Here is a 16,647-nt window from a genome sequence, read left to right as displayed (position 1 = left end):
AAAAAAAAAAAAAAAAAAAAAAATCAAATGTAGTATCCTCGGTCCCATCCTCTACACCGTTTATACAGCTGACATCCCAATAACTCCTAACACTATCCTCTCCACTTATGCTGCTGACACATGTTTGCTCACAGTTAGTAATAACCCTTTGATTGCACCCCAATTTACACACCCCCAAGAAATTTACACACTGATTACTGAAATTGAAACACTTTTACCCTTCTTCGTAAACCTACCGACTGCCGTACAGTATACTTCAATAATATGGTTCTTACCCCTGTTGAACAGATTCGTTATCTTGGACTACACCTTGACAAACGACTAACGTTGAATCCTCACACAAGACTGAAAAGACAGGAAACTGCACGCAGATTCCGACTATTACAACACTTACTAGACAAACGGTCTAAACTACCAAGTCATTAGAAAAGACTGATCTAGATGACAATAATAAGGCCCATCTGGACATATGGAGTTGAGCTTTGGGGCGCCACTAAACCTTCGAATTCCTCTCGTATTCAATCCTTACAGTCCAAAATCCTTCGTAAAATCCTTAATGCTCCTTACTTTGTCACAAATCAAATACATCAGGACCTCAATGTTCCCTATGTTGCCGATTTGGCTAGAACCAGATACCAATCCTTCCATAATAAACTTCCCAACTACCCAAACCAACTACGTTTCTAACCTGGCTTCTCCTTCACTACCTAATAATCCTCCTAGGCGTCTGAAAAGAAGATGGCCTCGAGATCTTCTCCTTCAGAAATGTTTTTGGAGTTCTATCAATGGGTAGATTCTCCACATGTTTGTATCATATATACGGAGTTGAGTTTTCAGGCTCCACTAAACCTTCGAATTCCTCTCGTATCAAATCATTACAATTCAAAATCCTTCGTAAAATTCTCAATGCTCCTTATTTTGTTACTAATAAAACCATCCATAAGGACCGAAATGTTTCTTATGTAACCGATCTAGCCCTAACCCAATATCATTCCTTCTATTATAAACTCCCTAACCACCCAAACCCTCTAGTTTCTAACCTTGCATTCCTGGCAGTCCTCCGTGGGGCCTGAAAAGAAGTTGGCCTCATGACCTTATATTGTAAAATGTTTTTAGAGTTCTACTACTAAGTAGTTTCTCTACATGCTGTATCATATCATAATCATTATGTCATTATGATCAAATTTACTTTTATTTTTTATACAGTTGTAAATATCAATAAATAAAAAATAAATCAAATAGTTTACTAACATAAATATAACATCGAACAGATAACAGATATATTAATATAAAAAAATAAATAATCATAAAATTAAACAAATGTAAGCAAGATCAAATAAGGGATAAATGGCGTTAATGAGCAATGATGTTTCACGTGACTAAACAAAAATTAACCAACAATAACCAATATCCTCCTAAATTGGATATCTCAGTATTATGAGAATATAATAGGCGACTACTAAGTAGGATATTAGGAGAGGAAATTGGACGCTAGACCAGAACTTCTTCCTGAGAAACAGATACTCGAAAAGCGATGCGAAGTAGATCAGGATGTGCACACTTTTTGCACACCTGTCGATTTCAAAGCAACCTATGATTCCGTAGACAGAAACTGTCTTTGCAAGATCATGACTGAACAGGCATGACTGAGCTCGCCTAAATTCAGAGTCCTGATACAAAGAGAAGTATCTGAAGCCTTTGGAGTTCTCACTGGCCTGAGACAAAGAGATGGACAAAGAGATTCCGGTGTCCGCGGCAAGAGGGGGCATCAGAAAATAAGAAAGTCGAGGTCGGCTTTATGTAAATTCAAAAAAGAACCGAAAATATCGGATTCTGTAAAGACAGACTCTATTACGCAAAGCAGAGGAAATCGGCTTACTAGTAAATGAAGATATAACAATGTATGTGCTTGTAAGCCGAAAAATCCACCCAACAACATGATTAATTGTGAGTTGAGTTACTTGATGGTTGAGGGTGCGGTCAAATGAAACACAAATAAGTTGGTGTAGCTTATTTAATTGTGCCAACGTTTCGGCTAGAGTTTCTAGCCTTCTTCAGGGCTAAGAACAGAGCAAGATAACAACCAATGAATAAAGAAAATATAAATAGAATGGCTAGAGTGAATAATTTTACAGAATGGAATTAATAAAATGAAGTGATGAGAGAAATATAAAATGTATACATAGATAATTGAAAAAGTTGGTAAAATAACATAATTAAGGAAATAAAATGAAAATGAAGTTATATAATGCAAAGAAGTATAAATATATTGGATATTTTTATATATATAAATATTGGATAATATATAAATATATATTGGGTGGCGAACCTGTTCCAAGCTAACAGGTTCATTTTATTTATTCCCCCTCCCCCTATCTTTATTTTACCACCCCATCTTTTCTGTTTTCCTTATCCACATTATTAGTTATGTTCACCATATATTATAATTGTTTTTTTTTTATTTTATTCATCTCTTTTGTTAAACTTTACTTATACCATATTTTGTCTTTTTATCAATTATTAGGTTTATATATTTTTATATTTTCTATCTCTCAATTTCTTTTTCTGTCCATATTTCAATTTTTAAATTAATTAATTAATATATTCATACTTCTTTGCATTATATAACTTCATTTTCATTTTATTTCCTTAATTGTGTTATTTTACCTACTTTTTCAATTATCTATGTATACATTTTATTTTCTAATTCTCTCATCACTTCATTTTATTAATTCCATTCTGTAAAATTATTCACTTTATGTCATTCTGTTTATATTTTATTTTTTATTTTCTATAGGTTGTTATCTTCTCCTGTTCTTAGCCCTGATGAAGGCTAGAAACTAAGGGTGTACAACCATGATCTCTGGGCTTGAACAGGCAACCTAAAGCAGAATTGAGAGATTTGAACTGAAACTCATCCGTATGATGCTCAGGAGTGATCTTAGATCAGAAGCCTCAATGCATAGAGGAGAAGAACTAACAGTAAACCGCTTACAGAGACCGGTCAGTCAATATCTTCTAGTATGAAGGCAAGGAGGTTAAGATGTGCCAGACGTGTGGCTTGAAGCAATTTATTATAGTAAAAAGAAAAAAAGACATTTATCTCACCCCAATTTTTTATTACTTTAATGAAAACTATTCAAAATTGATGAGTCTGCCAAGTATAGATAGGGGGAATAAAAAATGGCGGCAGTTTCAAAACGTTAAAAATAATTAATTTTTCATTCGGAGCTCTATATCTTAAAAACTACCAACAACACTAGACAATCTAAGAGAACATCATTTAAAGAAGAGTAAATTTGCTGAAATATTAGCCCTAAAGGAGCTATTTACGTCCAATAGTTCTCGAGATATAGCTTTTTAAAAAGCAAAATTTCTTAAAAATCTACTGAAAGTAGTTAGTTAATTTATTTTGAGAAATCTATATCTCAGGAACTATGTGACTTACAGATGTATATTAGCACTCAAATGAAAGCTAGTCAAATTTACTATAAAAACGTTCATTATGTTTATCTTTGTAGGAGTAGTAGTTTTTATGATACTTGGCAAAATAAACTCACAAGATGTTAATTTCTAGTTGTTCGTATAAAATGTTGGATTTTTGAATAAACATATCTCTAGATCCATAAGACGCACATATGTCTGCTAACTCTCAAAATAAAGGAAATTTAACTTACTATAAAGCAGTTTATGACACCTATCTTTGTAGGGATAGTAAGTAGTTCTTATGATATTCACATATGAATATGGCAAATGAAAATTTGTCCGAACAACTATAAATCAATTTGCGAATATCATGAAAACTACTACTCCTACGAAGGTGAAGGTCATAGTCTACATTATAGCACATTAAACTAGCTTTAATTTGAGTGCTAATAGACACCTGTACGTCAAATAATTTTTGAGGTATAGGTTTTTCAAAATAAATTCACTAACTACTGATCTTTCAGTACGTCCCATATAACATTTTTATGAAATGTTGCTTTTTAAAAAGATACATCTCCAAAACTATTGGACGTAAATAGCTCTATTAGGGCTCATATTTAAGCAAATTTACTCTTCTTTCAATGACGTTCTCTAAGGTTCTCCTACTTTTTATGATATAGAGCTCCGAATGAAAAATTAGTTGTTTTTTTTTATCCCTTTGAAACAGCCACCATTTTTTATTCCCCCAACCTATACTTAGCAGACTCATCAATTTTTACTATTAATTATACATAGCTTTGATTAAAATAATCAAAAATTGGGGTGAGATAACTGCCTTTTTTCTTCTCTTGGGCTCTTGTACTATTAGGATGCCTCTATAAAACAATGAATGACACTATAGTAGGCAAGGGACCACGTGGGAGGCCAAAAACTAGATGGCAGCAAACTAGAAAGCAATTGCCCAAGGCTGGTTCGGGCTGCCAAAGATCTACGAGGTCTGTAAAGCCAACAGAAAAGAATCTAAAAAGAAAACTATATAAATGAGAATAAGACCTATATTACATTAAATAGGCCGTTATGTAGGAAATTAAATAAATGAGAAAAATTAATTTTATACTGTTGCACTTTCAATTTCTAGTCAATTTTATCAAAAAATTTGTAAAATATATTATTTTAGTTTCAAATTACTTTGTATTTTTAAGTTACGGAGTTCACATACAAACACACCGACCATTTAGGAAGACTTTGTTATTTGGATTGAAAGAAGCACAAAAACAAAAAAGGAACGTCTATATTTATCGAAAACTCGAATTCAAAATTGTTCACGAATACTTTAATTCCCATTACTGTATATTTCATACATAGATAAGTGAAAGAAAAAGTGACAAGGGGCGAAAAAAAGGACCAAAGAAAGTAGAAGAATGCTTACCTAACTGATACACTGTACTAAGCATAAGTGAAGGAAGGCTACTGATACAATAGCAATATTCAGAATACAGATTCAGATATATAAGTATATTTTATATTTAAAAAACTTTATAGTTATACCAGGCTTCTCTTCAGGAGTTTCTTCGTGGATAAATTCCTTCACAGTGACGGGCAAGGCATGTTCTGGCCTCACTAGTCGAGAGTCCATTCCAGCCCTTTCCTTTAATAGAACATTAATGGATTAATAATGTTTATAAAACAAAATTTGATGTTTTTTAGGAAATTTAATATTTTTAATCGTAATCTATCGTTAAGTGCATGATAAAACTATCAACTAAGTATAAAGATGTTGTTAACTAAATGTTAAACATTAAATACAGGTATAGTGTATCCAAGATGAGTTCGCATGTTAGGAAAGGGAGGGGGCTGAGCTGAGCTCGTCGTCATTTTGTCTGCTGTCGTTTGGATAGTTGCTCGTTCGTTTTACTTTTATATTGGGCGTTTTAAAATTCTAATAAAGTAATAGATGAAAGTAAAAATAAAGAACTGTTTGCTTCATCCACGCTGAAAGGCACTTAAGAAGTTACGTGTTTGTAAATGTAATCAGTTTCGTTTATCTAGCCCCTTTTATTTATCGGACAATAAACCTAGCACAGTAGTACAGAGGCGACTTGCCAGAGCAAATAGGTGTTATTTTGGACCTGAAAAAAACTAAGACGCCATCTGCTGCCGATAAATACATATATCTCTCATCAATTTTGACTATTAATTATATATAGTTTTCATTAAAGTAATCAGAAATTGGGGTGAGATAACTGCCTTTTTTATATATATATGATAATTTCGATCTGGTGTCAATACGGTTGATTTTACGGTTTAGAACGGAATTGTTCACTTTAATTACGAAACAATATATGCCTGATAGTGTCGATAACTACCCGGTATGTAACTCCGAAGAAAAGGAAGATGGCATTCACTCCTTGACAATCTGTCGCTAGTATAGTGAAATTACAATAAAATATATTTTGGCCAGTGGCCCTACTCTCCAGAACAATTACTGTTTATTAAAGGCTCTAATTGGAGAGCTCATTGCAGCTATGTACGACGGGCTACATTGGAAAGAGCTCAGTTGGTTAACATGTGAGGGATCAATGCAACGTTTGATATCATTGTTTTGTTTCTTTTTAAATCATTCATTGATTTGTTTTAAAGAACATAACGTATTTTATTTTAAATTTGTTATTTATGTATTTTAGTTAATATTGCATACAGAAGGATAACTTTTCCTTTGCTTATGTGTTCTTAATTATTTGAATAGATCAATTTTTTTGCTGCAGGTGGTCTCTTGCGTGACGTCATTCTCCATTTAGCAGACCTATTAACAGACTCTCAACCACATTAAATGTTATATTGTTTTAACATGCTAAAAAGGTGAAAATATTTCTCTATTTAACACACTTTGACATGTTAAACTAAAGATTATGACACCCTAATGGTCGTAGGCATCAAATGTTCGAAAAGCCTTTAGCACATAATTAGACTTGTTCATACGAACACCTAACAGCAGTGGTCTCAGTCATACATTACTTACAATGATTTCTTCGAGAAGGTGGTCGTCCATTTTGATAATTTTCATTTAAATATCGATACTTCTACCTTTGCAATTATCACTAACGATACATCGAAACTATTTAGGAACACATGACATATAATATTTCCTTTTGATGACTGTTGGACATATGGCTTAAGAATAAAATTTATTTTAATTATGTTAAGGATATTTCTTGGTTCTGGTATGCTTTATTTGAATAAATAAATGAACTAAATAAATAATAGTAATATTCTTTATTTATTTATGTTATTCTTATTATTATAATATTATTATTTTTTTATTCTTACTCGACATTTATTTAATTATTCTTACTCGACATTTAATCTCAACTTAGTTCTTTGTTTTCCGTCTTTTAGTGAGTTTTTTTTGTTTTTAATATTTGTTTATTGCTATTTACAACTGTACATTATGATACATTTAGTAAATCTGATCTAAGTTAAATTGGAGTGTTACAGGCGTGTAGAGAAACTATCCATTGGTAGCACTCTAATGACATTTTACATTAGCTGGTCTCGTGGCCATCTTCTTTTCAGGCGCCTCGGAGGATTGTCCGGAATGGAAGAGGATGCAAGATTAGAAACTAGGGGGTTTGAGTGGTTAGAGAGTTTATAATGGAAGGAGTGATATCTGGTTCGGGCTAGATCGGTTACATAGGGAACATTAAGGTCTTTATGTATGATTTTATTTGTGACAAAGTAAGGAGCATTGAGGATTTTACGAAGGATTTTGGATTGCAAGGATTGAATACGAGAGGAATTAGAAGGTTTAGTGGAGCCCCAAAGCTCAACTTCTTATGTCCAGAATGGCCTTATTACAGTCATGTAGATCAGTCTTTTGTAATGTGTTGGAAGTTCAGACCGTTTGTCTAGCACATGCTGTTATAGTCGAAACCGACGTGCAGTTTCCTGTCTTTTCAGTCTGGTGTGAGGATTCCAGGTTAATCGTTTGTCCAAATGTAGTCCAAGGTAACGGATCTGTTCGACAGGGGTAAGAGTAACATCATTAAATGAAACTGTAGGGCAGTCAGTAGGTTTACGACGAAGGGTAAAGGTGATTTGATGGGATTTGTTGGAATTTGTCTTAATCCTCCAATTACGACACCAATCTTCGAGGTCTGTGATATGGGATTGGGATTGGAGATTTTGGGATACAATGAATGGGTTATTATTAACAGCGAGCACACATGTGTCATCGTCATACGTGGTGAGGATAGTGTTAGGATTGGTTGGGATGTCAGCTGTATAGACGGTGTAGAGGATGGGACCAAGGATACTTGAGGAATTTAGTGAGTTAAATTTTGTTTTCTCATAATTTTCATATTCTTTTCTTATTTATGTTATTTTTATTATTATAATATTGTTATTTTTATTTATTCTTACCAGACCTTCATTTAATCTCAACTTAGTTCTTTGTTTTCCGTCTTTTAGTGAGTTAAATTTTGTTTTCTCATAAATTTTATATTTTTACGTCTCCTATTCATTTTTATCCTAATAGTTTGCGTATTGTTTTTTTTTAATATTTGTTAATTTTTTATATCTATTTGTTTATTTTTTTTTATATTTATATATCTATCACTACTTTTATCAATTATTTGTATTAATTATATGACATATATAATAAATACAACAAGTTGAAGCTAAATGCGCAGAAGACGAAGGCGATCTTAATAGTCTCCAATCACCTCCTTGAAACTGTTCCTAATATTCCAACTCTGTTCCTACAATGATAGTCCCATAAAATTTTACCCCACCATCAAAATCCTGGGAATAACCTTTGATCAAACACTTTCCTGGAAAAATGAGTTCAATATCTCCCGCTGTACCTTTTCAACTTTAAAACGTTTAAATTACCTCCGCCACCTATTTCCATTTGAAACTCGTAGGCTCCTGGTCACTTCTCTAATATTTCCCCACTTTGACTATTGCTGTATAGTATATGGAGGCGTCTCTGGGAATCTCGAGGCGAAATTAAAACGTTTGATAAATTGATATGTACGATTCATCTTTAGGATCCCAAAGGACGCCTCTGTTTCCCGTTTTTATGCAGAGTTGAAGTGGCTTTATCCTTCCTACCGTCGTATTTCCTGACATCCTTCATCTTCCAAGTCATTCAATCCCGCCGTCCTTCATACATCTCCGAGCTCCTTCAATTCAAATCCTCTGTTCCCGCAATACCCTTTCCCGGTCTTCAGATTTATACACAAGGGCCCACCGAACTGCTGCTTTCGATAGATCGTTCATTATCCGAGCCTCATCCTTATGGAACTCCATCCCTTCCAACATCCGCCGCTCCAATACCCTCCCTACCTTTAAATCCCGTCTGTTCAACCATTTCTTATCCATTCAGACCCCATAAAATTGTAAATCAATATAATTGTAAATATGTATATATACTATTATATCATTCTTAATTATTTTTACATCGTTTTCTTTTCTCTTTTTTTTATTGTCCAATTGATAAAAGTGAGAAAGTAACTTATAATTATTTTTTATAATGACTGTTGTATTTGTATTTTGGTTTAAGTATCTCTGAGGCTCCTCAGTCCTCATCTGTCGATTTCTCTGTATTATTCTAAAGGGACTCTTCCCAGAGTAAATAAAGTATTATTATTATATATTAAGGGCTTATATTCTATTTATTTAAAATGAATATCAGTTTTATTTTGTATTTTAGGTCTGTTTTATTTATGTTAAAGAGGGGAAAAATAAGGAAAGAGAAACAAAAAAAGAGGAAAGACATATTGAAAGAGAAAATATGAAAAAACAATAGGGAAAAGAATAGAATAGGAAGAAAGAGGGAGAAAAAATGAGGGATTAACAAACAAAAGAATTAATAAAGTATAGAAATAGAAGAAAAAAATCATGAAAAATAAAAGAACCTAAGTAATGAAAAAAAGAAAAAACTCATATTCTGTTATTATATATTTTTACTTGTTATGTCTATATATTGTAATAATAAAAAAAATTTCTCGATTAGATTAGAATCAGTATGCTGAGTAACTAGCAATCCAATGGAGTAGGATAACACATCTTGGTGTTTTTTAATAATGTTTTTCCCCTTATCATTGTCTATTTTATATTAATATTATTTTATTTCACCATTTCTTTCATTTGTATATGATTTTCTTTTCACTTATATTTACATAATTTTAACCCCACCTTAATTTACTTTTTTGTGATCTTATTATCTTACTATGTCAAAATATTTTAGTTGTTTTTGTATACTTTAGCGTTGATGAAGCTCTACAAAGTGGAGCGAAACGTCGAAAAGTACACAGTTGTTAAAATTTTTTTGTTTTTTTTTTGACAGCAACAATTTATTGTAATTACTACAATAATTTAGTTTTCAAAAATCTAACGGCATTATTCAAAATAAAGAAAAAAAAGATAAATACTTGAGAGTCCCGCATGTTGCAGCACTCAGAGGATGCAACATACAACATGCAACATGGTGATGCATGAAGAGGTCACGTAGTGCTTGCAACATTTGTTGCGACAACGTTAAGGCCATGCAGGTAATTAGCAGTAATTTCCAATTCCTGTTGGTTTTATATCTTATCTTATCACTGTTTACTTATCATTATTCTTCCTTTATTTATATTTTTATTTTAAAGACAAGATAATGTTAGATTAGGATAAGGTAATAAAGAGATAGTTGGAAAGTACATATCTATCTTCAATTATAAGTTAGATGTAAGAAAAATACGTGATTTAATGACATGTATAACTGTTACATTCTAAAAACCTTCTTTCTTTATTTTTTTTTTATAATTTATTTATTTTTATTTACAACTGTATAAAAATGTATACAACAAGGAAATTTGCTGTAAGTGATAAAATGACATGATACAAACATGTGGAGGATCTACCCATTGATAGAACTCCAATAACATTTCTAGAGGAGAAGATCTCGAGGCCACCTTCTTTTCAGACGCCTAGGAGGATTATTAGGTAATGAAGGAGAAGCCAGGTTAGAAACAAGTGGATTTGGGTGGTTGGGAAGTTTTCCATGGAAGGAATGGTATCTGGTTTTGGCCAAATCGCCAACATATGGAACATTGAGGTCCTGGTGGATGACTGGTGATGATTTGTGACAAAGTAAGGAGCGTTAAGGATTTTATGAAGGATTGGATTCGGGAGGAATTTGAAGGTATAGTGGAGCCTCAAAGCTCTCAAATCCGTATGTTCATAGACCTTATAATAGTCATCCTTGTAATAGTAGATTAGTCTTTTGTAATGGATTGGAAGCTTAGAACGTTTGTCTAGTAAGAATCGAGGTGCAGTTTCCTGTATTTTCAGTCTTGTTTAGCGATTCCATGTCTGTCGCTTGTCCAGATGTAGTCCTAAGTAACGGATCTGTTCGACTATGGAAAACCAATGCGAATAGTTTATAGTAATGCCAGGAATCCAGCGTGGTTCTAAACCTTTAGGGTGCACAAAAACCTCTGTTTTTTTTATTTCATCTTCCAGAGTTTTGTCGCAAAAGCTAATAAATAAATATGGATAAGCATTGTGTCCACTGTAGAAACGTATTAATTGAATCACACTGCAATCCGCTGACAAAGTTGTATATATACATGCCACTTTTACAATTTTTTGTTATAACGAGTATATATATAAATCAAACTTATCGTCCGAACAACTATAAATCAATTTATTTTAGCAAATATCATGAAAACTACTATTCCTACGAAGGTAAAGGTCATAAACTTCTTTATAGTACATTAAACTAGCTTTTATTTGAGTGCTAAAATACATCAGTACGTCACATAGTTCCTGAGATATAGATTTCTCAAAATAAATTAACTAACTACTAACCTTTCAGTAGATTTTTATGAAATTTGGCTTTTTAAAAAGCTATATCTCGAGAACTATTTAACGTAAATAACTCTTTTTAGGGCTCATATTTTAGCAAATTTGGTCATCTTTGAATGACATTCTCTTAGATTTTCTTGTGTTGTTCTTACTTTTTAAGATACAGAGCTCTGAATGAAAAATTAAATTTTTTAATCGTTTTTTCTCAGCCGCCATTTTTTTTACTATTAATTATACATATTTTTCATTATAGTAATGAGAAATTGGGGTGAGATAACTGCCTTTTTTCTCCTCTTCGGCTCTTGTATAATAATATAAATAAATAATTTACAAAATTTAAAAAAAATAAGTGAAGAAAACTTTTTTGGAAATTCAAAAATATTGGCACACTTTATCACTTTTACTTATACACTTATAATTTGGACCTAAACATAAGAAAAAATATGCTAAATAAGAAAACTTTTTCTGAGGAATGGGATAAGAAGTAATCCAAAATCTTCTTTAGTCAATGCCGAGAAGATTCAGACTCTCATAGATGCCAATTGTATGATGGCGTAATATCAGTGGCATCCAGTTCAAATTTATAAAATGTTATGTACATAATTAAAAGTGTGCCAATATTTTTGAATTTCTAAAAAAATAAGTTTCTTTACTTATTTTTTTAATTTTGTAAATTTTTAATATTTCTTTTACAATTACATTTATATGTATATAAGGGGTATTCATGATGTTGTGTTAAATGTAAAATATTTTACCATGTTAAATGTTATAAGTATAAGATTGTGAGCAGCCCCATTTAAAGTCATAAATGCATAAGAGCTTCTAGAGGATTTTCTGAGCAACTTGCCTAATAACCTTTCCTTCCAAAACTTTGTGTTGTTGTTTACTTTTAAGTTTTAATTTAAGTAATTAAATTAAATCTCTAAAGTGAGTCAAAAGTGGAAGCTGTTCAAGTTTGGCCACTGAGTGTCTTATTGATCTTGTAAGTTGTTAGGAAGAGAATCAAGATGAGCTAATTAACTACTGTCATCCCATTATTATTATTATTGTCAGCCATTGCTTTATTAGTTATAAAAACATCCAAAGCATTACTAACACAATTAAAACACCAAATAGGAGCAAGTTACCTAACACGACAACAAACAAAACGGTGATGAGCTCAGCTGGTCTGTTGCGTGACATCATTCTCCATTTAACAGACCTAGTAACAGACTCTCAACCATGTTAAATGTTATATCGTTTTAACATGGTAAAAGAAGGAAATATTTCTCCATTTAACAGGAGTTTTTTCATTTAACATGTTAAATTAAAGATCATGAATACCCTTATAGTTGACCGTATAACTTAAAAATGAAGATGGTCAGAGTTGCGGTCAAAAAAGATCTCAACTTTCTTCTACATTTTCCGTCTGTTAGTGTGTTTATATTTTGTGTTCCCACATATACATTTATGTTTTGTTTTTTTATTATTAGTTTTTTATATGCGTCTCCTGTACTTTTTAACCGTATATTTTACGTAATTTTTTTTTTTTCTCTTGCCATTGTTACATAATTTTTTATTCTTATTATTGTTTATTCAAGTTTATTTTATATTAACAGTATTTTATGTCTTTCTTCCTTTTATTTATACATAATTTTCTTATCACTTATTTTTTACATAATATTTATCATACCTTATTGTTGTAATGTTCTTAGTTGTTTTTGTATCTTTTCAGCTCTGATGAAGCCCAGCAAAATGGGGCGAAACGTTGGACATTAAATAGTTTAAAACTATTTGTTCTTTTTTTGACTGCAATCCTGACCATCTTCTTCACTTTTACAATTACGTTTAATTATGGATATTTTATTAAATAAAATTTTAGATTTTTCAAAATAAAACATTAAAAAAATTAAGTGTGCCAATACCTTTTTGACCCACTGTATTATCTACTATTAGGTTATACTGAATAATTTAAGATATTTGTTTACAGCTCAGACCCGATGAACGGAACCATAGAGGTATGTTTGGAATTGCAACGTACTGCAGTGAAGGGTCTTTCTAATTTAGTCCTACCAAGGGTATATAAGGGAGGTCTTGTCCCAAAAGGGCCATAGTACTGCCTGTAGGTCTATGCAACGACAATGGTAAGTTTTTTATTGCTATATTACATAATTACCAATTATTATATTGTATTATAGTTTCCTCAAATATCCATAATACTTATCGTAAAGTGGGTGACTATTATTTCTTTAAAAGTCCAACGTTTCGGCCATTCTGCCTTTCTCAGAAACAATTAAATATAAAGTTAAACCTCGCTGCTAATAATTTAAAAACTTTTTGCTGGCAAGGTCATTAATTTCAGTCAAATTACCTTATTATGTCACTTTTTCATAAATTTCTATAACTTTTAATTATAGATTAACTTAGTGTTGAGTTAAGTAAAGATATAATTTATTTTATTTAAACTATAATAATTAGTCTCAAGAAAGTGAAAAGATTATGTATTTAGATCTCTTTTTTTTGTGCATTAAAGTTTTTTTGTTTTTCCTCCGTGTTCTTCAAATGTATGTTACTTCCTGGATTATTAAATGCAGATTTCTATTGTTAATCTCTTATCTTCGTCACCCCCTCAGATCCGTGAGATAAAAGTGGCGATCCTGATCGTCGCAGTGTGGGTGATGGCTGGGGTGGTCCAGTCTGCAGAATCACCACTACCAGTAGACCTGACCAATGAAGGCCATCTTATCGGCAAGCCATCCTCTTGGGACGAAGACAAACCGACCTACACCGTCCAGGCTGGATATGAAGGATACCTGGTACCTGCCGAGTCCCAATCCATTTTTGAGATCATCAGGACTGAAGGCATCTTCGGAGCAATACCGATCCTGACCAAGGTAAGTAAACATTTTTCGAAGAGGTCATAATAATTTGTTGATAATCGAGAGAGCTAAATCCATCAATAGTCCAGTAAAAAAATCCAATAAATATATTATATTTATTTTCAGGAATCAATTTACCCTTTTTCAATTCTTTATTATTTATATCATCTGAACAAACAACGTTTCGGGCTCTTCTGCCCATTATCTAGTTCTACAAATAGAAATATTTACTATCAACAGTTTACAATTAACATATAGTTACAATCAATAAAGTTTATATTATTCTTTAATAAAATATTTTTATACATGTTTACATACAAAAATTCAAAATTTATATACATACTCAAGTTTTCTTGAGATTGAGCCAATTTTAAATTAAAAATCAAAAGAATATAATTCCTAATTTTTTTCATTAACAAGATTTTTTTTATTATCTTTCATTAATGCTATTTTTTTCAAACAGTTTTTACAATTTCAAAATTATTTTTCTTTTGGGAATAAATACAAATTATTTTTAATTTAAAATTACTCATGTCCATACATTAATAATAAGATGAGGACAATTACCAAATTTTGGCTCCATTTCTAGAAAAAAGTATAACAAGAAGTATAGATAGAGGGAATAAAAAATGGTGAAAATGGATTTCAAAACGTTAAAAAAAAATTATTTTTTCATTCTGGGCTCGATATCTTAAAAACTATCAACAACACTAGAAAATCTAAAACAACATTTTTTAAAGAAGAGAAACTTTGCTAAATTATTAGTCCTAATAGAACTATTTACATTCAATAGTTTTCGAGATACAGCTTTTTAAGCTACATTTCGTAAAAAAAAAAAAAATGTACTGTAACTCAGTAGTTAGTGAATTTATTTTGAGAAATCTATATCTCAGGAACTATGTGACGTACAAATGTCTATTAGCAATCAAATTAAAGCTAGTTTAATCAACTATAAAGTAGTTTATGACCTTTACCTTCGTAGGAATAGTAGTTTTCAATGGTTTTTGAGACATAGATTTCTCAAAATAAATTCACTAATTTTTTAGAGCATTCTTTATGAAATATTGCTATTTAAAAATCTATATCTCGGGAAATATTGAACATGAATAGCTCTATCAGGGCTCATATTTTAAAATATTTACTCGAGTTTAAACGAGATCTTAAGTTTTCTATTGTTTTAAAGATATAGAGCTCTTTTTTTATTCCCTCTACCTATACTTGGCAAACTCATCAATTTTGACTAGTAATTATACATAGTTTTCACTAAAGTAATAAAAAATTGGGGTGACTTTTTTCACCTCGGCTCTTAGAGGGGGTACACTTTTTTTAAGGTTTTTGAAACAGCCGCCATTTTGTATTCTCCCTAACCATACTTGGCAGACTCATCAATTTTGACTTGTAATTATTCATAGTTCTCATTTAAGTAATCAAAAATTGAGAGGGGGAGGGGTGTTTTTCACTTTTTACTCCTATTTGGCTCTTATGCAAAGTTCCTTAAATATTCTTCACCTTTTCAACCTCTATACCCTCTTGTTCCAGTGCCTTGCCAAAGTGGCCCTGAAGGTCACAGTGGTCGTCGTCATCGTCCTCATCCTAAAACTCTTGGTGAACTTCGGGCTGTGTAGATGGACCTCGTTCTGCCCTTCCAGCTTCCAGCAGCGTTGGGACCGGAGTATCATCTCGGATGACCAGATCCAGTATTCGGAGCGGCTCCTGGACACTGCTCTCAACAAGTTCCACAAGAAAGGACTGATGTCTTCTTGAAGCAGCTGACTAATAGCAATATATTTATTTATTGGATTTATTTATTTGTATTTATTAATTATATCAATTTATAAATATAGACATACCCCTCCTTTAAAAGGCATTTGTTTAGTGTAAGCAATCTTACATAGTACTGAAGAACCCATGTTATCCGGGTTAATGATGGGTATGGGAATTCAGGGATAATCGAATTATAACATTTTATTGACGTAATGTGTTAGATAAAAAGGTTAATTAAAAAAAATACGCTGAAAATCACTTTTATTAACAAGACTTTTATATTAATTACATTATAATATAAAAAAATACATAAGAATGAATGTACGCATGACTTTACATACATAGTCTTTACAGTTCTCATAGTACAAGAGCCCAAGAGGAGAAAAAAAGCAGTTATCTCACCCCAATGTTTGATTACCTAAATTAAAACTATGTATAATTACTAGCCAAAATTGACGAGTCTGCCAAGTATAGATAGGGGGAATAAAAAATGGCGGCTGTTTCAAAGCGATAAAAAAAAAATTATTTTTCATTCGGACCTCTTTATCTTAAAAAGTAGGAACAACACAAGAAAACCTAAGAGAACGTCATTTAAAGAATAGTAAATTTGATAAAATATGAGCCCTAGTAGAGTTATTTACGTTAAATAGTTTTCGAGATATAACTTTTTTTTTTTAAATAATTTATTTATTGATATTTACAACTGTATACACATATATACAACAAGTAAATTTTCTGTAGGTGA

The 16,647-nt window shown here is 31.7% G+C and overlaps 2 protein-coding genes across 2 annotated transcripts in view; one reads left to right on the top strand and one right to left on the bottom strand.

Moving 5' to 3' along the window:
• Positions 1 to 6,553, bottom strand: part of LOC106683912 (uncharacterized) — an 11,279-nt gene extending 4,726 nt beyond the window's left edge. Inside the window, exons 1-2 of the mRNA XM_014425665.2 lie at positions 6,446 to 6,553; positions 4,975 to 5,074 (exon numbers count right to left, since the gene is read on the bottom strand). Of these exons, the coding sequence (XP_014281151.1) occupies positions 4,975 to 5,074; positions 6,446 to 6,490 (145 nt within the window). The 5' untranslated portion in view covers positions 6,491 to 6,553. The remainder of the gene's footprint in view (positions 1 to 4,974; positions 5,075 to 6,445) is intronic.
• Positions 6,554 to 13,896: 7,343 nt separating this feature from the next.
• Positions 13,897 to 15,966, top strand: LOC106683914 (uncharacterized). Its single transcript, XM_014425668.1, has 2 exons — positions 13,897 to 14,153; positions 15,678 to 15,966. Exons 1-2 carry the CDS (start codon positions 13,938 to 13,940, stop codon positions 15,900 to 15,902), a joined length of 441 nt encoding a protein of 146 aa, XP_014281154.1. The 5' UTR covers positions 13,897 to 13,937; the 3' UTR covers positions 15,903 to 15,966.
• Positions 15,967 to 16,647: the final 681 nt, after the last annotated feature.

Source organism: Halyomorpha halys, unplaced genomic scaffold (assembly GCF_000696795.3).
Source record: "Halyomorpha halys isolate HHAL.00 unplaced genomic scaffold, Hhal_1.1 Scaffold527.1, whole genome shotgun sequence".
In the NCBI taxonomy this organism is placed as follows: Eukaryota; Metazoa; Arthropoda; class Insecta; order Hemiptera; family Pentatomidae; genus Halyomorpha; species Halyomorpha halys.
Note: the sequence above shows the minus strand (reverse complement) of the source record. Positions and strands in the feature narration are given on the sequence as shown.